Raw genomic sequence first — 25,174 nt, 5'->3', positions numbered from 1 at the left:
CGCTGATAATATCGATGATGATATTAATAAATAAATAAATAATGACAATAAAATCAAGACGTTAGAGACAAAAACATGTTTATATTAAGTTGTGGGCTATGCGAATTAAAACAATAATATATTGGTAATTCATCATTTTACTATTGCCCTGTCCCAAGTTTCTGCTTCCAGCAGAATAAATAAGGAGTGTTGGCTGTTGATGTCAGTCCGGCTATAAGTTATGATGTTTCTGTGTGACAATGGCCAATTTCCTCAGTTCAATTACAGTTGATGAATAGTCCATCAAACAACCCTCAATCATTGTCCAACCATCAGGAACAGTTTGTTATCTCTGTTGTTGGTTGGTCGACATTAAGGCATTTGGAATTTTCTTATATTTCAGCTGTCCAAGTAATAATTTTTTCTGCGTGGTGATGGCAGATTTCATCTGTTGTAACAGTCATTGAATAGTCTATCAAGCAACCTTTGATCATGGTCCAACCATCGGGGACAGTTTGTTTATATGTCTGCTGTTGGTTAATTTATGGCATTTGGAATTTTCTTATATTTCAGCTGACCGCTTGACCCCGGAAAATTGACTAACGGTCGATTGGTCTATCAGGCAATTTTGACAAATTGGCTGATGGAGGACTGACCATATATGGATTATGTTAAACATCTACTCTTTATCAACGTGCGGCCAGGCCGACGACGCTATGCTGGATACTTTTTTCGTCAGTAAATTGAAGCAATGATGCATACTTACAGGTGATGGTTTAGCAATTGCTAAGTTGTTTATGTAATCAACTGACCTAAAAATCAAACTGTGTCTCAATGTTCGATGATTGAGTGAAGATTCATCAACTAATATGCCCGGTATGTTCAAACTATTGAAGATATATATGTTCCTAGAAATTAATTTGACCAATCCATATTTACCGATACCAGTGTTTGGCGATCATGTTTCTTCAGCCAATTATCTATCAAATATGGTCGCCCCGCCATTGGTTTAAATGTGACCTAGGCATTAGGCAGCATTTTACATTTACATCTGAGAAGAAAAATACAGATACCTTAGAAATTCTTTTAGAAATATACAATCTCTTATTTTTCTATTGTGTGTTCTTTTATAGCTAAAATGTGTACAACATGCATTCAGACGTCCGTGCAACCTAAATACCTTGATCGGATAGCAACTGACCGTAACTTTCTGACCTGTATACTAGTTAGTACACTAGTAGTATATAGTTATAGTTTATAGTTATGTTACGGGATTTAATCACTGCACAAATGTATTGTAACAGGTTTTATTGTGATGAATGATATATACAAATGTAGGTCTGAAACATACACAAACATACAGAAACATACACATCACAAGACAACACAAACACATATATCAAGTACAATAGCTCCATTTCATAATTCAATCACATTTACTACTTTAATGAAATGGAAAATGAATCAAATTAAAATCAAATCAATTGTTAGTATATACCCTTAGCGCAGTTAAGAGGTTATTGAAACTAATGAGGCGACTAGATGTTTTTATGAATTTATGTCAGCTTTATTAGTAAGTGATCCTTTCAAGAGTGTGGCTCTTAGATCATGTACTATTATTAATGTACAGAGTCCCAGTTTCACTCTTTTTCCAAAATGTAAAGGACATTTTAAAAAGGAATATTTATGGTATATGTTTATGAACTCGCTGATTCCAAATATCCTTTTATTCTTTGAGTTCTGGATTATAAAAAGGAAAATCAAATCATATATAGACTTCATCATTTTCAAGAAAAAAGTGACATAATGGAGCTCTCTCTTCCTCCCTCCTGATATTTAGAGTTGGAGGATTTTTTTTTACATTGAATGATTAATTGGTTATTCTCTCATGATCTATGAAGTACAAGTACTTAAAATTGTGACGTCATTTCCACGGATAAGTGCTTTAAGATAAAAACTCCTAGTATCAATCCATTATTTAGATATCAAATTTCACAGAAAAAAATTTGTTTGTGAACATTTCTAAAATACAAATGTTATAATGTAATTATGTAACTGATCTGCATTATTATAAAACTACAGGATACACCTAGCTATATAAAAAAATATTGACCTAGAAATTGTGAAGTGCTTTTTGTTGTTCTTAATTAATTTTCAGTGGCCTCAGATCATGTGGATTTTAATTTCTGGAGATAATTTGACAATGAAATGTACAGATGCAATTAATTACAATTCGATTTTTAGGGTCCCACTCTGCAGGCATCCTGTAGTGATCAGTTTGTCCGTCCATCTGTCATTCCGTCCATTTGTCTGTCCAAGATCTCTTGTTCTGAGCATATCTTCTCTCCCTGTAGCCCATTCTGGCTCATACATCACCCACAGAGTGCCTGTTGGTAATAGGTGTGCACTGACCTTGAACAAATTGTCTAGGTCAAATGTGAAGGCCATAGCAGAATTTTATGAAAAATCCTTGTCTGGAGGATAAATACTCTCCCCTTGGCCCGATCTGGCTCATACACAATACCCCCAGAGTGCCTTTTGATAATAGGTGTGCAGTGACCTTGAACCATGCTTTAGGTCTAAGGTTAAGGCCATTGCAGAGCAATATGAAAAATATACTCTCCACTTAGCCCTATTTGGCTCATACTTCACATAAAAAAAGCTTTTGGGTTAATGGCGTGCAGTGACTTTGAACCAAGTCAATGTAAAGGTCATAGCAGATCTCTTTTTTATCAATTTTAGGTTGTAGATTATTTCTCATTTAATTAATCTTGCTTATGTTGAGCAAAATTCCTGTATGTAAGGGGTAATGTCAATGATTTAAGAGTTTAAAGGCAGCTTGGAAATTTCTAAGTTATAGGATAAAGTCAAAGCAAAATTCTTTGAAATGTTTTTCACCTATCGTCCATTTTTTAGACTGGGCCCTTTGATATGGTAACCATCTCAATGTTGTTTACTTAAATTTACTTAATAACTATAATTCATCATTTTCAATGTTCAAATATAAAAAAATCATTCGGTTTTATTTTGTGGGCAAGAAAGTTAGTTTAATCCTTGTTTTCTACCAAGCGGAGATGAATAATTACCATTGTGACCTTTTTTCAGAAAATATAATTATTCATTTATTATATGTAAGAAAGGATTTCTTTTAAAATTTCACTCTTAAGTTGACCCATAAAGTGGGTTTTTTGACACAACAGATTTATAGAACTAACCTAAATCAAATTTTCTGTACAAATTGATTTTTTTATGATTATTTTAAAAGTGTTTTAAGGTGGAATATCCCTCTGATAAGAGAGATAACTTCTGTAGAAAATAATCTCACTTTGTTTCTGTTAACTCACAATTATTAAGGGATGTAGCAATGAGGGAGGCAGTGCTGGGCCCCAATTAATGTTGGAAGACGACATTTATTTAATATTCAATTATAAAAAAAAGAAAAGAAAATTTAAACGAAACGAACTGAATCCAACCTTTTTGCAGGGGAAAAAGTAAAGAAATCTTTTCCAAAAAGACTGTCAAAATTTTGATGAGGAAAAATTCACATGTATACCCATTCTCCTCCCCCAATGGATTATTTTTTTAAAAATATTACTTAATTTTATGTACTAGATCAGTACATGAACAGTATGTGTTTGGTGTTTTAGGCCACAGAATTTTGGATGAAATTTTGCGCCCCCCCCTCTCTCTCTCTCTCTCTCTCTCTCTCTCTCTCTCTCTCTCTCTCTCTCTCTCTATTTATAGCGCATTCACAAAATTGAATAAGGATTTTTTTTATCTGAGAAAGCAGATAAAGGACAAATTTAAAAAAAAATAACAATATAACATTTAATTCAAGATCATATATCCCTATATTGAGATCGTACCAATTACTGGAAGATCATTCATTTGATCCCCTTTTTGTGTTATAACAAACTGCTCTTGCTACTGGTTTACATTTTTAGCATTTTTAAAACATATGTACTACATGTACGATTATCTTATCCAAATTTAAAAACAGAAAACCTTTCTGATTAATTAGAAACTGTGGCAGTTTATAGTGTACTGTATGTAAAACATATGTAAAACCTTCAATAGTCTATGATAAAGAAAGATAACATGCTAATTGAAGCAATATTCGTTACAAACCTATACAACAAAGTGCTATTCTAAACTAAAAAGCAGCGCTTCATTGTGTTTTGTAAAATGAATTGGCGATGTATATAGCTGTATATTATTTTCAAATACAGTTAATATTTTTAATGTTATGCTGCGATGGTAAAATTTTGCTTTTTCTATTCACTATGTCTAGTTTTCTTCATATCATAATTAGACACATTATCAATTTTTGAAAAATCTAGCAGCGCTTCATTTATTCTTTGAATCTATTGATATTGACTTTCATGAAAATCAATATGAAATTTTTGAAAAAATATATGGTAGAATTAATAGCAGAGGGATATTAATTACACCTTAAATCTAAAAATTCCTATTTTATGAGTTTTTTTTAATTTTCTATTAAATTTAAATGTGAGTGCCATTATTAGTTGGCCACATTAGAACTGTTTATAGTATTTGTACCGGTATATAGTGTATATAGAACTGGCCCAAGTAACTAAACAACTCAAACACCAGTTTCAGACATTCACAAGATCAAAAGCAGTTCTTGGAAAAAAATAATTCCCTTGTGCTGTTGTTATAGGAAGTTCATTTTCTTTTTATATGGTAGGTCAAATTAATCTAGATGCTCAACATTGGAGGAAGTAAACAACTGTTGCTGTGTTAAGGAGTGGAAACCATGCATCTGCTTTCACATTGGTTTGTGGTGGGATTTCTTCTCAGTTTGATCCCAATATTCCAAGCATTTTTTTTTCAACCATCGGGAGGTAAGTGGTTTAAAATTTGTTGACTTAGATCCTCCAGATGTTTAAAATATTATTTATTGAATGTTCAGGTTTTGAGATCTGGTTGATGAATATTGTTCGTCATCTATTGTCCCAGTCGTTGTTAAGTTTGCTATTCCATAAGTGTGTGTCAGAAAATAAGAATGATCGAGTGTTTTGAAGTTTTCCTCTCTGAAAAGAGTTGGAGGGGATAATGATTTTATGTCCTCATTCAAACTGTCAGTCTGTATATCTGTCAGTCATGGATTTTTACACAATTTCTCTTCAAATCACTGTGAATGTTGATAAATGAACTCAGACTGAAGTTGTTTTCAAATTATTTAATTACACATGCATTTGTTTCTAGTATATCATGTAGAATATACCAAGATGATTACTAATTTGTTAATCTTTTTTCATTCTTACAGAGTTGACTCCAAAATATCCATTGATTTTAATAAATCAGACATTGGAGCTCAATTGTACAGTATTTCCTGACTCTGGCTTGAATACCAGTCTTTTGAAGTTTGAGCTTCCACTTAACATAGAGGCGAGCTCTGATATGCTAACTGTAGTGGGAGACAGGACGCTGTTGTTGAAAAAAACTATCAGCACGATCGAAGACAAAGGCAGCTACAATTGTTGGAGGGTTAATGAAATAGGCTCTCCTGTTAGTATGGTCGGCTCTGTCAATCTTATTGTAGAATGTAAGTTTATAATTGAGTCCAGGCCCGGGGGCCATAAAACTTTATAAACAAGCTCACGTGTGATCTCAGTCTTTCTTTTCTACCATGTCTTCCTTTTGTGAAACTCGGATTGAGATCAAAAGTAGGCACATCTAAGTGTTATGGTCCTGGGGCCAGATGCAAATGAAATTAGTATAATTCTCATATATAGAAAATTAATACAATTTTCAGGGATATCACCGAGTATTCCAGTACTTGACTATCATGCTGATCATTGACTAAAATTTTCTTAGTCAATTGCTTGTTATAAAGTGAAGAAAAAATAAACAGTCAATTTTTTTTAAATGCAGAAATTGTTGGGCTTGAAATGAAAATAACAGTATTCTTTTTTAAGCATTTTTAGCTCACCGAGACGAAGTCAGGGGTAGCTTATGCTATACCCTCGGCGTCGGCGTCGGTGTCGGCGTCGGCGTCCGGACCTGGTTAAAGTTTTTGTTGCAGGTCCTGTATCTAAGCTATTACTTGTCCTATCTTCACCAAACTTGCATGGATGATGCATCTGGACCTACTTATAGACTTGAAAGACTTGGATGCTGAATCTGAGTCCTAAATTACAGATGCTGGAGGAGGTAAAGGTTGTTGGACCAGGTTAAAGTTTTTGTTGCAGGTGCCCTTTGATAGCAATATCTAAGTTACTGCAGGTCCGTACTTCACCAAACTTGCATGGATGGTGTGTCTTGTGATACTGATGCACCAGACAGGCTTGAGTGCTGAATCTGAGCTATAGGTTTCGGATGCTGGAGGAGGTTAAGGTTTTTGGAGCAGGTTAAAGTTTTTGTTGCAGGTGCCCTTTGATAGCAATATCTAAGTTACTGCTGGTCCGTACTTCACTAAACTTGCATGGATGGTGTGTCTTATAGTACTGATGCACCAGCCAGGCTTGAGTGCTGAGTCTGAGCTAAAGGTTTCGGATGCTGAAAGAGGTTAAGGTTTTTAGAGCTGGTTTAAGTTTTTGTTGCAGGTGCCCTTTGATAGCAATATCTAAGCTACTGCAGGTCCGTACTTCACCAAACTTGCATGGATGGTGTATCTTATGATACTGATGCACCAGACAGGCTTGAGTGCTGAATCTGAGCTAAAGGTTTCGGATGCTGTAGGAGGTTAAGGTTTTTAGAGCTGGTTAAAGTTTTTGAAGCAGGTGCCCTCTGATGATTATATTTTAGTTATTACTTGTCCTAACTTCACCAGACTTCCATGGATGTTGCGTCTTATGATACTGATGCACCTGACAGGCTTGAATGCTGAGTCTGGGCCATAGGTTTCAGATGCTGGATATGGTTAAGTTTTTTGGAACAGGTCACATGTTTAATAGATATAAATAGTACTATTTCAAACTTGCATAGTTGATTAAACTGTAATATGAATGAATCACAAAGGAAGCTTCCGATGCAGAGCTTGATCTACATTATCAAGGATGCTAAAAAATATATCTTAGTTATTACAGGTCCTAACTTCACCAAACTTGAATGGATGGTGTGTATTATGATGCAGATGCACCTGACAGGCTTGAATGCTGAATCTGAGCCATAGGGTTCGGATGCTGGATGAGGTTTAGTTTTTTTTGAACAGGTCACATGTTTTATAGATGATAGCTTGCATAGTTGATTTAACTTTATTATAAATGAAACGCAGAGGTTGCTTCAGATGCAGAGCCTGATCTCCATTATCAAGGATGCTAAAGAAATCTCCTACCTCACTCAAACCTGCTGGAAAGATAGATGTGTTTGATGATAAATGATATAACATGATTCCTAAGATATAGTATTGTATTGTATGAAACAATATTGTTTAATATGATACAATATGATATCATATGTAATATTATAAAAAGTTATATGATACGATATAATAATATTGTATAATTATATAATATTTTACTTTATCACATAATATTGTATCATTTGATATGATACAATGTTGTATCAAATTATAGTGTATCATATGATACAATATCATATCATGTATCAAAAATGATAGTATCATACAGTATCATACTATATTATACAATATAATATCATATGTTACAATGTTATGATGTATTATGTAATATGATATTGTAATATAATACTATATTGTTTAATACATTATGATATTGTATTATGTGATCAAATACAATAACGTATAACACAATACAATGTCATATCATACGTTACAATATCATATCTCATCATTGTTTATTATGGTATTTTATTGTATTATATGATATATGTTGTAAATATGATAGGATGCAATATTTAATTTTATATTATTGTATTGATTAACATATGAACATATGATTATCATACAATTTTTTAACAGATGATATACGATATTGTGTCAAAACAGAATCCATGAATATCCAAGATCATAAAGTATGATTTTCATTTAATATGATAAAGGTGGTCTCATAAAGGTGAAGTCTCATAAGGGTGATGTCTCGTCTCGGTGAGCTTTGTAATCTGTGATTACCTATGTTTTAGTATATATATTTATAAGCGGCTAATAATTGATTTCTTTTATTTGAAGCGGCAAATAATTGATTTCTTTTATTTTGTCTATCATTTTTTCTTGGAATAGCAATACTTAACCAAACATGTACTTAAAGAGATCAATCTGTGGTTATTGTGTAATCAGTTATTTATTGAATAAGATTTAGTATCAATCAAAAATTTAATCATATCAGTAATTGTTTCGTGGCGTTTGTTTTTATAATAATTGATTTTTGATGTTGATTTCCACGGGGCAATGACTAACATGAAACAGGTCACATTTAATTTGCCTTTGATGATATGGAGCTCAATTATATGTGACTGTCCAAAGAAAAAGGAAAAGCTAAGACATTAGCTAACAGATATTTAGATACAATACTTCTTAATGTATTTTTGTCAAATATATCAAGTGGATGTTATCATAATTTTTTAAAAATATTTTTGAGTTTACTTTAAGGTGTATGTGATAGTTGCAATATGTAATTTTTAAAGGACATACAGTTTTAAATAAATGAACAAATACTCATTCAACTATCGCTACCGAATAAAATTGACATCCCTAATTATTTTCTATATTTACATCTTCCAAGACTGATTTCCTCTATATCTTACGGAAACTTATATAGTTAATTCATAGCTCTATAGAAACAGCCACACTAAAATCTACAAGACCCATTTATTGATTGGTCAAAGGCGGGTTATGATTAGGTGGCGATCATTGCAGATAAAATTTACACAAAGTTTTGGTATATTATCTTTTGTGGCTTATCGTAGACTATTTAAGTTCGAAAATCTCTGTCCAAGCAGTTTCAACTTTAGAAATAAAGCGAAATTCATAGGTGCAAGATTTAAGCTGTATGGAGGTTGGTTGGAGTGCTGCAAGAGCTCAAAATATCAGTTCTTCCATCTTTAAAGCTCTGATTTCATTTGGAATCCATTGTCTTTGACACATGTCAGCCATCTTCAGCAGCATCTATTAATGTTTTGATCTCCATCAGAGATTTTCCTGCTTACACACAAAATATAATAACAGTCCGGTCTTCCAAGATATATTAAATTAATGTTAATGTTTTCGGTTCAATTTTCAAGCATTGGTCATCCATTTTTGGTGATAAAATGGTCATAAATTATCAAATTTAATTGATCCCAATGACATTCATAAGTGTTTGTCATGGAATTAAATCATATGAAATATTGGGCATTTACATACATTTAAACCTTACATTTTCTAATGAAAGATAACCAGGAAATCCGTACAAAATATAAAAGCATAATAAAACAAGAATGCTACCTGAAGCATATCTAATCATAAAGATTAAGCCGTAGCCTATATTTCTTATGGTGCCTTTGAGAAAAAAACAAACAATTTTTACTTATTTTTTGGAGAATACGTTGTTAAAATCTGAAAAGTTTTGCTAATATCAAGCAAGTCTCGTGCTTACAATCAAACTTGTCCACAAACTTTTCTAACAACCTAATTGGTATTCAATTAAGGAATATATTTATATTTTTTTCCAATTTGTATACTTTAAAACAACATTTTAAAACCGCTATTTTTTTTTTTTAGAAAAGCTCAAATTGGATAGTGTAGATTCAATTTTGTTCAAATCATGGTCTAGAGTGGAGCCACAATTGGGGGAGGGGGGGGGGGTGAATTTTTACATAAAAATATATAGAGAAAATCTTTAAAAAATTTCCTGACCTCTAAAAAATTATTAGGTCAGAAAAGCTCAAATTGGAGTGCATTGATGAAAAAAAAGTTTTCTGGTCAATTTTTCCTTTGATGCATTAATCAATTGAAAAATTATTAAATTCATTTCTTAATTAGTTTATTGTTTACAGAGATAAAAATTTATTTAAACGAAAGTTGGTGATAACTAATGATTAACTACTTTTGATGCTACACAAATATTTATTAGATCTTTTTGAAAGCGGCAGAAATTACCATATTCATTACATGTCTGATTTTTTCAAGGTTTTTGAACATTTTTTTTTACATTTCTCAGATGAAGATGTGAGGAATGTCACAGATTTTCAATGTATTTTGGACAATACAAGTAATCCACAAGAGTTCCGCTGTAACTGGAATTTAGGAAAGTACCTCAATCCTGCATACCTAGATGTTAACATAATTTTGTAAGTATATTACAGAAGATAACCAGGCTCCGATTTCACAAAACAAACTTAAGTGAAATCTCAGACTTAAGTCTGAGTTTTTTCTCAAATATTTGATTTTTTCTGAAATTTGAGAAAACTCAAATCTCTACATTTCAGAAAAAAATCTTAGTTTTCAATCAATTTGAGAAAAAAACTGAATCAAGGAGGCCGACTCTAGCTTTCATTGCACATGTTTTTGTGCATTCTAGCGTACTGTAGTGTATTTATACTACTTATGAAATTTTTTCGAAATCATTTATGACATTGAACACAATAAACAAAATACTGATAAAAATAGTTAGCAATTTTATGAAATTTTTATTTTCTAAACGTTTTTTCTGTTGTGCACTGCACAGCTCTTTTAAACTCTTTTATTTTTTAACCATATGCCATTTAAACCAACTTTAGTTTCTTTGCGCAGTTTAAAGAAAATCCACTTTCTAGTTCTTTTAAGGGACCATCTCAAAATAGAGGTACATTTACGATAGGAATATATAGACTGTCATTTTTCGCACTTCCAAGCAGATTTAAAAAATACTACAATTGCTTGTTTTATCAAATTATCAAGTTATATATGCTTAGTCATATCATTTCCTACCTTAAACGTAAAAATACCAAATTCTACGATGTGGATTTTAGTGGGGACCATCTCCAAATATTAAAATGCACTAAATTTTGCTCTATTTTTGGAGTATTACAAAAGAAGATTGGTATTATATACATTCATTAAAAAATTAGTTAAATGTCCTCCAGGATAGCATTATTATGTGTATACACATTCAACAGACTATGATTTTTACTTTTTCTTTTATATTATTTCTTATAACCTACTCCAACAAATCTTCATGTTTTTCACAACGTCATAAAAGCGCAATGGCAATGATCTCCTACCACACAACGGAAAAATCGTTAAAAAAATATGAATTTCCTTAAAATATCTAATAAAAATTATCTGTATTTTGTGTATTGTGTTCAATCTTATAAATACTATAAAAATTTCATAAGAAGTAGAAATCCACTGTTTTATACCAGAATGCGCAAAAACATGCGCAATGAAAACTGACGTCGGCCTCCTTAAGTGTTCTTTTTTAAATCAGAGCCTGGTTTACTTTATACCCATCAATTTTCCCTTCTTGATACAGTCAATTTTACAGACTATGATCCAATTTTCCGGATCACCACACTGTAAGTTTCCAATTCCGTATCACCACTCTCTGAAACTGATGACGTATGCAATAAATAATATCTGTATTTTAGCATTTTAAAGAGTTTTAAAAAATAGTTTGTTATATAAGTAAACGTCATACAGTCAGTTTTAAATAGATATATTTGTACTTAAAACTTTTAAACAGATAAGGGTATATAATAAATTTATCATTATAAAGAGCCTGATCATGTCTAGTTGCCAGGCGGAGATCATCAGATCAAACAAGATGCTTTGGCAACGACCCTTTGGATCAAGTTACTGTTGTAATTTTTTTTACATGACTTTAAGTTTGGGATTTTTAGTCAGATCATTTTGCAATTGGCTAGTTGGCAAGTATGTCTATGAATATTTTTTATGCCCCCCTTTGTAGAAGGGAGGGCAAATTGCTTTGCTGCTGTCTGTCTGTAGGTCGGCGGTCGGTCAGTCCACCAACAGTTTTCTTGCTGAGTTTGCTAACCAACCTATAAATTTGTCTCAATGACATACACTTGTTTCCATACACAAGTTTTGCGTCTAACAGTGTCATTTCTAACAGGTAATCAGTTACACGTGCTGGTATAAGCTATTCCTCCTTTTTTTTTAACAGGTCAGTAGACAATGGACAGAATAGTGTCAATTGTCCACAGAAGAAAATTAGAGAGCAGTGTGTCTGGACAGAACATGATGAGCCAAGCATTAATTCCATGTCTAAAATAGTCATACTTAACGTCACAAACTTAGAGTTCAAGACTTCCAAGATATTTAGAAAGGAATTCTGGACACAGAACATTAGTAAGTATAGTTAATTATAATACTGTGCACAGGAAAATATTTGCCCCTGTTTCATTTTTGCCCCTTTTGCCCTCACTCTCAGTGGGAAATTTAAGATTGCATTGGTAAATTCTGATGTTTTAAATTATTTTTCTTAAATTTTAACACAACTTTTCTGGGTGAGTTCAAGATGGGGCCAAACAGTTTGCATGAAGTTGTATAGAAGGGCAAAAAGAAAATTGATACCAAAAATGACCCAGTATACAGAACATCGTTATTAATGTGTGTATATATTGCTCAGTTTCTTATTTCCAGAAAAATACCATGGTAGTCTATACTATAATTTAGTGTAATTGACATATATATATATATATATATATATATATATATATATATATATATATATATATATATATATATATGGTTTGAGTAAAAAAAACCCAGAAAACATTTGTGTAAAATTGCTTAGTATCAGACTGTCTATTCAGACATAAAAATAACACATGTGGTGGGTTCTAATGCTACATTTATTCTGACTAGACGTTCACACAGATTGATACTTTCCCATGCACTTTAATTCGTAATTTAGACATGTGTTAGTCTCAGCTCCATAGACATTATTATACAGCAAGCACTAATGGCTAGCTGGCTGATTCAGGTATAGATAAAGAGGTGATAATGATTTGTAACAATAGCTGCTCAAATTTTAAAGTTTTCCAACTTTTATCTCTTACTACTGCCATATTAATTAGCTTTCATTTCGTATCACTACGCTTATTGCTTCTAATCTGCTATATATACCTTAAATATTCATACTCCATTGTATTTTACATTAGCTGGTATTTCATTCAACTAGTACAGTCCCATAATTTTATTATCCCCCCACCCCTCCCGTCAGTTCTTACTTCACACAAAGATTGCTTATGGCCTGAGGGTGTGTCTTGATTTTAACCCAAGGTCATTAGGACAAGTTCAATGTCACTGGAAGGTGCACAATTCATGTCTCAGTCTATGTCTTTCAGATTGAAAAACATTGAAAGTTCTTACTTCACTCAACGATTGCTTATGACCAGAGGGTATTATATGATTATGACCCAATGTTATTTGAGCAAGTTCAAGGTCACTGGAAGGAAAAGTGCAAAATTTGTGTCTGGTCCATATCTTTCTAATGGAGAAACATTGGAAGTTCTTACTTCACACAAATATTGCTTATCACCTAAGGGTGTGATGATTTTGACACAAGATCATTTAAGCAAGTTCAAGGTCACTGGAAGGAAAATTGCAAAATTTGTGTGTGCTTTATTTTAAATGTTTCTTATGGAGAATCATTCACACAAAGGTTGCTTAAGACCTGAGGATGTGTCACTTGACCAAGGTTCAAGGTCACTATTAGAAAATGGTGCATCCATTACTTTCCGATAGAGAAATACTGGTACTTGAGCTATTATATTTTCTTAGCTGGAGCATCATTTGTTAGCTTGCTCACATTACCTCTTGTTTTCATTGGAAACATGCTGTCAGGAAAAAATGAAAGCAAGGGTATACAATATTTGGAAATATCAAATTAAACAAATCACTGACCAATAGGCCAGCCATTTATATTTTTAAAATCCTCATTGCAGAATGCTCCCATTTTTGGATAACTGTTTTAGAGAGGAATAGGACACTACCAAACTGATGCATACTGTCAAGGGGTCCTCAACCACCACAATATAACTGTACAGTAGTTGAGTGTTCTGTTCATATGTTTCAGGTTTACTTTCAGATAAATCTGTTCATGCTGATTATATTATAACTTTGTTTGTAGGTAAACCTGCACCCCCAAACTTCATCAACGCCTCCTCCTCCTCCCTGGAGAAATGTGGCTGTGCCTCCATTACCTGGGCGACCATACCCGGAGGAGTGAACACAACCTCTTCTGTCACTCTGAAGTCAAAGTGGAACACCGTCCCTCTGGTGAGTACAAACCGCGAACTGTAGAGCAATTTTTCTTTATTAATTGTTTATTACTCGACTTCATGAATATATACCTTAGATTTAGTTTCTGTTTGTTAAGTACTATTTTAATGGCAAAATATAAAAAAGTTTTCACTTGTTTTCACTTTTTAACTTACCTGAACCAAAGGTTCAAGTGAGCTCTTCTGCTCACCCGTTGTCTGTCTGTCCATCTGTAAACTTTTGATAGTTTCGACTTCTCTAGAACCATTGGGCCAAAATTAAACAGACTTGGTACAAAGCATCGTTATGATAATTGTTTTACAGTGGGCATAAACCTTTAAAATCTTCTTCTTAAGAACCACTGCACCAGAAATGCCAATTATACACCAAAGCTTCTAAATTGTTAAAATCATGATCCCAAGAATAATACTGGGGCCCCAAGAGGGGTTCAAAGTTTAACATAAAAATATATAGGGTAAATGTTTAAAAATGTCCTTCTGAAGAACTGCAATTCTACAATTTATGAGATTACTATGCAAGCATCCTGATTTATTGTGGATTCTAAATTGTAAAACTAGTGACCCCCGGACTTAAACTAGGGACCCCAAGAGATGTTTAAAGTTTGACAGAGAAATATAAATCAAGAATGTTTAAAAATCTTATTTTCAATAAGTACAATGATACAATGACTTAATGCAAGCATTCTTAGAGAGGGTAGATTATAAATTGTTAAAATTGTATAACCTGGACTAATACTGGAGTCTCAACAGGGGTCAGTGTTTAACTTTGAAATATATTGGGAAGCTATTTTAAAAATATATATATATATATATATATATTAAATGATACTATGGACTGTTGTTCTGGTGAGCAATGTGGCCCATGGGCCTCTTGTTTTGATGATGTCACAAAAAAGCTATAAATGTTAGGTTTTAATATTTTTTTTATGTATTGGGTTATTATAGTAATTCATGAGGGCAGTTTTTTTTAATTTCTATACTGTATGATTGAGAATTGAATTACTAATTGAAAAAAAAATTCAATGTTTACAACATCTACACTCAAATTAACACTGCATGTTTTTATAACTGCTTAATAGTTTTTGAGTGAATATATAAACAAAATGAGGTTCAAAAATAGTTTATTTCCTTCCCTGTTTATATGTAATTTAGTATTTAGTTTGCATAGAGGTATGTGTATATTGTAAAAGTTGTCTTACAAATTTAAAGAGAAAAGTTCTACAACAATTACTTGAATTTAAACAAATCTGTAAAATTCTGATGGTTGTAAAATGATTGAGTTGATTAAATTTGAGTTTTAGAGAAAATCAAATTTCAATGTGTTGCTAGACCTCCATCAAAATGTTATACACACATTGATACTGCACCTATAAACTTTCATACACCCTGTGAAAAATGAATCAGTAGATAATATCAAGAAACAATCTGCATGCATATGGAGTAGTTTATAAAGGTCAAATGTGTACAGTTTTTTCTGTAAATAGTATTGTACAAATTCACATCCACTTTATTTGTATTAATTCAAGAAAGTTATGTACATGGATGCATATGTACTTTTAACAATTTAATGCATTTGTTATTTTTTTTTTACGTGGAATATGTTACATTCCAAACAAAAATTGTTATTACATGTTATATATTTGCAGTATGTTTTTATGAAAACTGCTACAGCCAGCTAAACAGAAAAACACATGTTTAGTTATTGTTGAGATAACCATTGTGCCTATTGTTTTCAGACTCACATTGTGAATACAGACAGCAGTCTGGAAGTCTGTAACCTGGTACCAGCCACCAATTACATAGTGGAAATCAAGATCAAACCTGTAGGGGGAATGTATTACAGCAACACGGCAGATATGGACTTTGAAACTTGTCACACAGGTGGGTTTTTCAGTGAAATGCTGTTGGTATACTGAGATTGTGACATTTTGAAACTGTGACATACAATGCATGTCACAGTGAATAATGACTACTGTATAAGACCAGACCAGTCTGAGGAAAGCGTTGAAATTTGGTTTGATTTGAGAAGATTTATTTCTTATAATGTCTTTTTGTAAATGATTATAATGATTGCAATTTATTTATTGTATCACTTGTAATGCTAAAAAAATCTTCAAATATTATATGATGGAACTAGCTTCTTTTCAAGATTAAAATATTATTGACAAGTTACTTCAAAGCAACAAAATAAATTGTGCAGTAGAATTAAGGAGGCTAGATGGTTATCAATAAATAATATAAATATCATCTTCCAAATAAATTTTCTTGATTACTTAATTGACATCTTTTAACAGTAAAACTGATTCCAAAATTGTGGTTATTGCTGTTTTCAGTATGCTAGTATTTGATAGTATTTTTCGGTTTTGATCTGTGAGCATTGTATACTGGTACATGTATAGGGACTGTTAAAATCATGAAACTTAGTTCCTTAATTGTGTTAAAAAATACTATAGAGTGACCTAATTCAACTGTATAAACTCATTTATTGAATAAATGTTAATGGTTACAATAGGACTGGTGTTTTTTTTATTATAGCCCCATCTTCGGCACCTCATATGGAAGCCAGTGGATATTTCAGTAGAGACTGTGCCAATGGAGATCGCCCTGTGGTGGTGTATTGGGAGGTAAGATCAAATTAATGTTAAAATGTTAAATAAATGTTAAATGAATGTTAAACTTCATTGATCTGTCCAACTTTAAAAAAAACTGAATATTTAGACAATTTTTTTAGTATCAAACATTCAGTGTTTTTGTATCAGCATGTATATTCATAAGTAAATATTCTTATTTTTTATTAATCAGTAATATTCACTGTTTTATGTTGATAATGTAGACTGTGATATACAGTAAAACACGCTTATAACGAAGTGCCAGGGACGGGTGATTATACTTCATTATATAAAAAGCTGTATTAATTTTATCCATCAAGTTTACAATGTAATATAGTCACGGGGAATGAAAATCACTTCGCTGAAAGCTTAAATTCATTTTAAGCATGTTCACTATAACTGTGTTTTACTGTACATTTATAGCAAAGCACTGTGGACCTGTATAATACCGTCACATTAATGTCCATGATTTGTTACAGTATGAGGGGTTAATTCCTAGCCCTCTGATTGGCTAAAATCTAACAATCTCATTCTGGCTCGACAAATATCGTACATCTTAGATAGCTAAATCATAGTATTAACCTCAAAACAGCAACAATTGTATAACATTCAATGTGAAAATGATTATGCAGAAAGTTATAGACTTTAAATTTACAATATACTTTAAATATACTGTAGACCGGATCGAATACCGGCGTCCAATAGCTCAGTTGGTAGAGCACCTGATAAGAGATTCAGGGGGCCCCGGTTCAAATCCCGGTCTGATCCGTCATTATTTCTCCATTCCCGTTACAATACAATGCCAGTATATTATATTCTGGTGAAAGTAGTATACAGTTCTTTCAAAACAGCTTTGACTTTTGAAAGCTTCTCATTACTGTACTTGTAATAAAATAAAGTGCTTAAGCATATAAGTTTTTTATTTTACAAATTATCAGCTGCATCATTTTCATTACTGTGGAATCATTAAAATTTGTGGGGCTAATTTTCGTGGATTGCTTAAATTTTACAGGTTTTAGGGGAGGTAATTTCGTGTATTAACTTATACCTACCGAAGAAAAACAGCTTTATAACACTAATTAATTAATTTGTGGAGGATGTTATTTGTGAATGAAAGGTACCCAACATTTTTATTAAAATTTATCCACCAGGAAATCTAATGATTCTATCAATTGAACATGTACTGTTTTTTTAACTATGCAGAAAATTAACCAAAAGTTCCATAACGGGCCTTTGTTAGAGTACAAAGTGTTTGTGGACGATGCAGAAGTGGGAGCAAGGGGTCCTCAAGAAGTGTCCTCCTCTCTCTCTATACCATGCGAGGGGCAGCATAATGTGTCAGTCAGAGGCTGTAATCAACAAGGGTGCTCTCCAAAGGCCTCCATTCTGATTCCAAGCTACAGAGGTAAAACTAAAAAAAAAAATAATAGAAGTCTTTTGCTATACAGGTAAATATCAGAATCTCGAACAAAAGATCTCTTGGATGTATATTGTTGTTAACATTTATATCTCATATTTTTTCCACATTCAGTGAATTTACACAGAAATGGGGTCATTTTATATAGATATATTGAATTGTTTAAATAAATGATATGAATAAAGTACCTGGGACTTGTAACATAAAGCATGCTAAAATCATCGAAGACTGTCTGTGGTACAATATTGTGATGCCGTTAGAACTTACATGTAATAAATAAAATAGTCATTGTGGATTTCTTTTCATCATTTGTTCTACATCTTACCTCACCAATAAGACAATTCACATAATCTAAGTATAATTTCTTTAAAACCATATATTGAATTGAGGTTATAGTCATTTTAAAGATCACTGAGGGTTTTTTTTTTCTTCAAACGTCCTTTTTATACTTCTGTAGTTTGACATATAATTATATACTAGTCACATTTACCTCTTGTAAACTCGCCCTTACGTGCTTATAACCTATTCAGCAGTCCACTTGCATACTACATGTATTCGGAAAATGTTATAGCTTATTACAACCACTGTAAATATCTATATCAATTTAACCAAAACTTTGATATTGGTGATTATTAAGATATTAATTTTGTGTAAATCATGTGATAGATATACTGTATTTAAATGCTGAATTGAAATTGTTTAACAAATAAACTTCTAAATCTATGTAAAACAAAACTTAAGATCTGTAGAAGCCACCTTTATCGGCCACTTAAGTTTTAGGTAAAATTTCCTAGGTAAGCACTCTTCTAGTTACATACTTACATGTAAGTTTAAGAATGAACTTAAGTCCTACTTAAGCACTGTCTTAGACTTAAGCACTATTATGTTATCAGCCCGAGGTTATCAAATACTTTTCCAACCATACATATGTACATAATGGTAGATGGTGACAACTAATGAACAGATGGTCACACAGTATCCCAGTATTTGCAGTAATTGTTTAGTCTGTTACAATTAATACCTGTAACTGACTTGGGTGGCTGTATAGTGATAGGCATATTCATTAAAGCAAGCACAGCTTTCTGATGTGAATTGCCAGCTATCACTGCATCTCTAAATAGAATAACGCATGGGTAAAGTACATGCTGGGGCTACATTTTAAATAAAATTTGACTGCAAACCATACTTACCATGGCAATCTCAGTAGTCCTTCATCCAAAAAGGATCATGCATATGTAAGATGGAAATTATCAAAAGAAATTCATTGAACTCATTTATGAAATGAAAGTTTTCCTATCTGTAGAAACAGTGGATCTGCAGAGAGTTGTAATGGAACAATCAGGGAGTGAAGTTCACCTGACCTGGTTTGGAACTGAAAATGAGGCTTTAACAGCTGTAGACATTGCCTGGTGTAAAATGAGACCTGCAGGTTTCAAATGTAAAGTAAGAACTCAATACATGCATTACTATTCTGCCATTATGTATAAAGGAAATTAACGAATTTATTCAATCTGATAGATTTTTCAACCTTTTAGATACATACATGCATACACAAATTCGAGTTGTAGAATTAATTGCTTACCTGTTAACCTTTCAAAGCTACTATGTGGGAGAATTTCCCCCTTATTTGAATTACAAACTTTACTAATGGGAGATTTTGGGTAAATTACATTTTATCACGTGAAAAGTTATCAAGTGAATGCAAATATATTATAAAAAATTGTAAAATACCTTTTTTTTTTTTTTTTTTTTTTTTTACATTTTTAATGCATTAGTTTCAATCATTTAAATGTAATTATTTCTATGAATGCCAGTTCTTGTGTTCCTGTGTTCAGAAAACCATTATTTAGTTTGCTTGATACAATACGAGGAGCAAATGGTGTCACTTTTTATATTTAGATTTTAGATTCTGTTTTTTAATATTGAAAAAAGAATTATCTGTGGACCATCACTGCTGATATCTAGGATAAAACAGGAAATTTATTTTGCTTATTTTGAATTGGCAGTAGATATAATACAAGTTGAATAATGTTGCCTTATATCTTGGATATATTTTTAACACACAAACCTATACCTCCATCATCAATTAGAAATTATCTCTTTTTTAACATCTATAGCTTTCCCCTAACTTATAAATATTAATTTTAAAAAATATGTCAGATACTAGATGAAAACATGTCATCGTCAATCATGGTAGGCAGTACTTTGATGAATTATGATTTTTTCAAATCAGCTTTTGAAGTCAAACTCAAAGAAAAACCCCCAGTGGTTGTTGAAATAATCATGTCAGGAATCATACGCTTAAGGGGGAGACAAATATGTTTGTGGGAGATGTTTTGAATTCTAGGCCGCTTTGCGGGAGTCTCCTGCAAGATGAAGGAGGGTTAACAGGTATGAATCGATTTTAGACACAAACTGATGATATGAAGTGTATATTTGTTCATCTTAGATTCAGAGGGGATAGACAATGATGTAAGTTTTGGATAAGTTTTGTGTATTTTGATGGGTTTTTTTTTGGTTTCTGTCCTGCAGGATGAAATCCATATTCTTAGAAGTGAAAATGCTAACAGCATAGTTCTGCTTCAAGAAACAATCGGTCCAGATATTGATGAAAAGCTCTTTGGTGTAGCTGCCATCAATAATAGAAACATCAGCAGTGGAGTTACATGGCAGGATGAATGCAGATATGTAAAGAATGCAGGTATGTTAGTGACATTATCACCAAGGTCTCATTTGTTGAATAAAACAGGAAATTCAGTGCTGAAATATCATGGATCTGAGTACTTGAACTTTCTTCCTGTGTGTGATTACATCATGTAAACAAAATACATTATTTATTTTATGATACATGAGAAGTTCCTATTCGCAATAAGCATTCTAGTGTCTCAAAATTGCATTTAAAAGTATTTAGCAGACAATGATTATTTTTAAGGAGCTAGAGTTGAAGGATTTCCAACTGAGAAGTTAACACAAATATTTTCATCCCTTTCTTAGTATGATTTGCAATTATTAGAATATGTTTTACCAATGTTTTGTTCGCAGTGCCCCCAGCTGTTCAGCATGTGTCCCTGCTCCCCTCTCTCCCAAAGAACAGTCTGACCATAAGCTGGGCTCCGATCAAATGTGACTCAGGAACTAACAACGCTTATATCAACCAATACCAGATCATCTACTGCCAGCAGCCTACAGCGGACACCTGTGATAGTACGAAAACATTTCTCAATACTATTTGCAATATTACGGTATTATGCCCTGTATTATGCGGGGGGGGGGGGTTATAATGCTTTGCTGCTGTCTGTTTGTCTCTCTTTTAGTCTTTCTGTCGGTCGGTCTGCAAACAATTCCTGTTCATTTTCTTCCCGGAGGTCGCACATATTAGAATGAAATTTGGTATACAGATTTATCAGAATAATATCTAGGTCAAGTTCGATTTTGGGTATGATAGAGTAATTTTCTTTAGAATTGCGCCCCTTGAACATAGAAAAATTCCAATAATTTGCAGTTTCCGTTGATTTTGTTCGCAAAGATTACACTCGTTGAAATAATTTGTTATACAGATTAATCACGATAATATCTAGATCAAGATCGATTTTTTGTACGAACAAACAATTTTTGACAGTACACCCATGGGACTTAAAAAAATTCCAATTATTGCAGTTTCCTTCCGAAAATGTTTCCAGGGTTTAATTGAAGCTTTCACACCTTACATTTCAAATTGCTATGATTTGAAAAATATTTCTGTAGTCTTAAATTCTGATGTATGGTAAATGGATTCTGATCACTCATTGACATAAAATGTTTTATGCTAAGGTTTGCATTGAGTAATTCACATATTAATAATAAGAGGCATTTATATCTCATTTTTTTCAGCCTCAGAGGTTTCCATGGTGAATGTGTCTGCGTGGGGTATTACTCAGTATACTCTCAGAGATCTGAGGCCTGATGTGGAGTATGGAGTTATGGTCAGGGCCCTATCTCTGACAAAGGAGGGACCACAAAGTAAAATGATTACTGGACGGCCCAACAATAACGGTAAATCAGATAGGAGCAAATTAATGTACGTCTTTACAGCCCAACATATTTTGTAGGGTTTTACCTGGAATCAAAACTGTTAAAAAAACAAATATAATTGATTCAGGTTGGTGAACTCATTTAAAACAAAAAAAATTGTTTGGGTAGGTGACTTTCAGACATGTTTGGCATAAAAAATACCTTGATTTCCAGACCAACTCTTATCAGATTTCATGATTCTATACCAAGTTACTCTCATGCTTTGAATTTCGACGTTTCCAGAGGGGCATGAAGATTTGTCAATAAAACTTAGTTTGGTCAATTAAATCATAGGAAGTCACAATTTTATGAAATAATAAGAAAAATTACATGTGCCACCCTCTAGTATCAATATTTCAACAAACTGGCAAAAGAACCAAGTAAAAAAATTTGTGGCCTCAAGAAAATATCATTTTCAACTGTCTATTACGTTATGATTTTGATGATGGAATATTTGTTGCATCAAATTTGAAAATTGGTTTTGAACTAAAAATGGAAAAAAAAACAACAAAAAAGGATCTTTGGCCTAACTTTTTAATCATTTTATTCAGATAAAATTAGATTATTAGCTTATTAGCATGTTTCAACTTTTACTAAACCACTAATTAATAAGCATAACCATGTATTCATTTCCTATTGTTTGTTTTCGTTCTCTTAAATCCTTCTTTACCATGAAAAAAACCTTGTCATTGGTTGCTAGCATTACATTCTGTCCTCTTCTGACATTTTTATTTCTTAAATTGTGTCTGCAATATGACTCCCATCAAAAATTTCTGCAGTATGATTATTTTCCAAAAATTAATCTGCCATATGATTACTTAAAGTAATTATATTGCATATTTTATCTAAGAAATAAATTATTTCAGAGGGGACAATTTTTTAGCAACGCTAATTAACTAACTACAGTTCCTTCAACGCTCTACTGTCATGGTTGTTTTTCTCGCCACGTTTATCACACGCTTTGTGGTTTTTTATGATACATGATTCTTGCACTGCACAGTGAGAGAAAGATTCACTTGCAATTTGCTAAAATGTTTACTGCAAAAGATGAGTTTTAAATCTTTGTTTACGTGAAGCTTGGTTGATATACATATTGTTGAAAAGATTTCTATTAGATAATCAATCTTGTTCAAATCTCAAACATCTCAGTATCTTTAATTTACCTATTTAAACCCCCCTGAAAACAAAATACTGTAAATTCCTTAATTCAACTTGAGGTACATTGTATATATTCAGCGGTAAGTCGCTCTAGCAGATTTTAAAATCTCATCTTTTTTTCCGTTTTACATAAATAAAAAATGTAATAGATAGATAACTCTTATCTGAATAAAATGATTACTTTTGAATATTTAAATTAATGGTGGCCAAACTTTGTAAATTTCCAGATTTGTACAGGTTTATAGGAACAATCATTTCGTAGCTTTTTAAAAAAAATTTGTTGAGATGTGAAATGTCTGAAGAGGGGTACCCGCAAAATCAACTAATTTAAAAGTTAAACCACCATCAATATTTAACGATCGGATACCACAGTGTTCGGAGTTTTAAATTGCAAGTTAGAAAATTATTTCTATCATTGTCCTGCAAGACATGCGCAAGTTGTTTGAATTAACGCATCTACAATCTAGTATTATAGAACATAACATAGCTAGTATGGTGGGTACTTTTGCAGCTTGTACTTTTCTTTTGTTCATTTTTGCTCTTGCTTTTCTCTCTTTACTATTTCATATATACATAAACATCTACTATAAGTAACATAACCTGACATCTCTATATATCATAATTTTTATGGTTTTGGGACTATATAATTGGGGGAAGGACAACAATATATGTGCTTGGTGTCCAATTCGATTTCTATAAGTAATATATTTTTGGGGAAAGTGTTTAAAAATTAAAATTTGGAAATCCATATTAAAAAAAAAATATGTAGAGAGTTTTAGAATTTTAAAGGAACAATCAAAGACACGATTTGAGCTAAAAATTTGGAAGTTTTATTTTTCAGTTGCCAAGAACCAAGATATTTCTAAAACTTTACAATTTTTTTTATTTGAAGTCAGTGTACAAAAGATACACAAAACTTAGAATATTTTGTAATATAAACATAGTCTGTGCAATTCATTTGTTTAGAATATATTGTAAAGAAATTACCATGTATTTTAAACAAAAATTCCTGCCTATCAGAATAGACCGATTAACCGTGTTCATAAATAACAATTAATAAAAACCATACCAAAATTTGATGGAAAGGATTTACATTAAACACCAGTCGAAACAAAGGTCGAGCAAAGTTTAAATTTAAAAAATCCAACCTAGGAAAATCTCGCGTTTAGCTTAAATTCAGCGTTATCGGTTAAAATGACGTAGTAGAACTTAGTTGTTTTTTTCGTTTAAAACGTGTCTGCCCTTTTAAAGGATCATAGTTAAAATTTGTGCAGAATAAATTGATAATTTTTTTTAGATTTTCTTTTTTTTTAATGGTTCAATACGGTTTATCCAATAGTCAACCAAAATTTTCTGTTGTCAAGTGTTCATCCACTCGGAGACACAGAGCTCTCAACTCTTGTCTTATTTCAAACAATTCCCATGGCGTGTTTTGTTTACAAATGATTTCTGTTTTCATTACAAACTCTGTGATCTCCGTTGCTCACTCTGAACTCGAAAACTGACATCCAAATTTTGGTTGAACGTTTGAAAAAAGAAATTGTGTACGATTGTAAACATTAAGAAAACTGAAAAATAAAAGTGTGAAACTGTCGGCTCAGATTGTGACTTTAAAACGCATTGATAATAGTGTTGAAGGTACTTTTGCTTTTGCTTGTATCCCTTGTAATTGGTGAGGGTTGTTGTTGCATGAAATAAAGAAAATAAACCTTTCTCTTTCAATATTTTCTTTCCTCTTTTCAAATTGTCAAGTACAATGCATGGATGTAAACATTCATAATAAATGACAAAGACACACCATAAACAAAAAAAA

At 32.2% G+C, this 25,174-nt stretch overlaps 1 protein-coding gene across 4 annotated transcripts in view; it reads left to right on the top strand.

The window, feature by feature from the left end:
• The window catches only part of LOC105335826 (interleukin-6 receptor subunit beta), a 34,337-nt gene that overhangs the window by 380 nt on the left and 8,783 nt on the right, over positions 1–25,174 (top strand). Inside the window, exons 2-14 of one of the 4 annotated variants that reach the window (XM_034456045.2) lie at positions 553–747; positions 4,688–4,844; positions 5,270–5,548; positions 10,062–10,191; positions 12,006–12,190; positions 13,977–14,125; positions 15,864–16,008; positions 16,663–16,751; positions 17,940–18,141; positions 19,457–19,596; positions 20,686–20,854; positions 21,196–21,357; positions 22,024–22,185. In XM_034456045.2, coding sequence (XP_034311936.2) covers positions 4,757–4,844; positions 5,270–5,548; positions 10,062–10,191; positions 12,006–12,190; positions 13,977–14,125; positions 15,864–16,008; positions 16,663–16,751; positions 17,940–18,141; positions 19,457–19,596; positions 20,686–20,854; positions 21,196–21,357; positions 22,024–22,185 — 1,900 coding nt within the window. In that variant the 5' untranslated portion in view covers positions 553–747; positions 4,688–4,756. Of the gene's footprint in view, positions 1–552; positions 856–4,660; positions 4,845–5,269; positions 5,549–10,061; positions 10,192–12,005; positions 12,191–13,976; positions 14,126–15,863; positions 16,009–16,662; positions 16,752–17,939; positions 18,142–19,456; positions 19,597–20,685; positions 20,855–21,195; positions 21,358–22,023; positions 22,186–25,174 lie in introns of all 4 variants that reach the window. The other 3 variants (XM_034456046.2, XM_066089337.1, XM_034456047.2) reach the window with 3 other exon arrangements.

Source organism: Magallana gigas, chromosome 7 (genome assembly GCF_963853765.1).
Source record: "Magallana gigas chromosome 7, xbMagGiga1.1, whole genome shotgun sequence".
Taxonomy (NCBI): Eukaryota; Metazoa; Mollusca; class Bivalvia; order Ostreida; family Ostreidae; genus Magallana; species Magallana gigas.
This window is presented reverse-complemented; position numbering and strand designations above follow the sequence as displayed.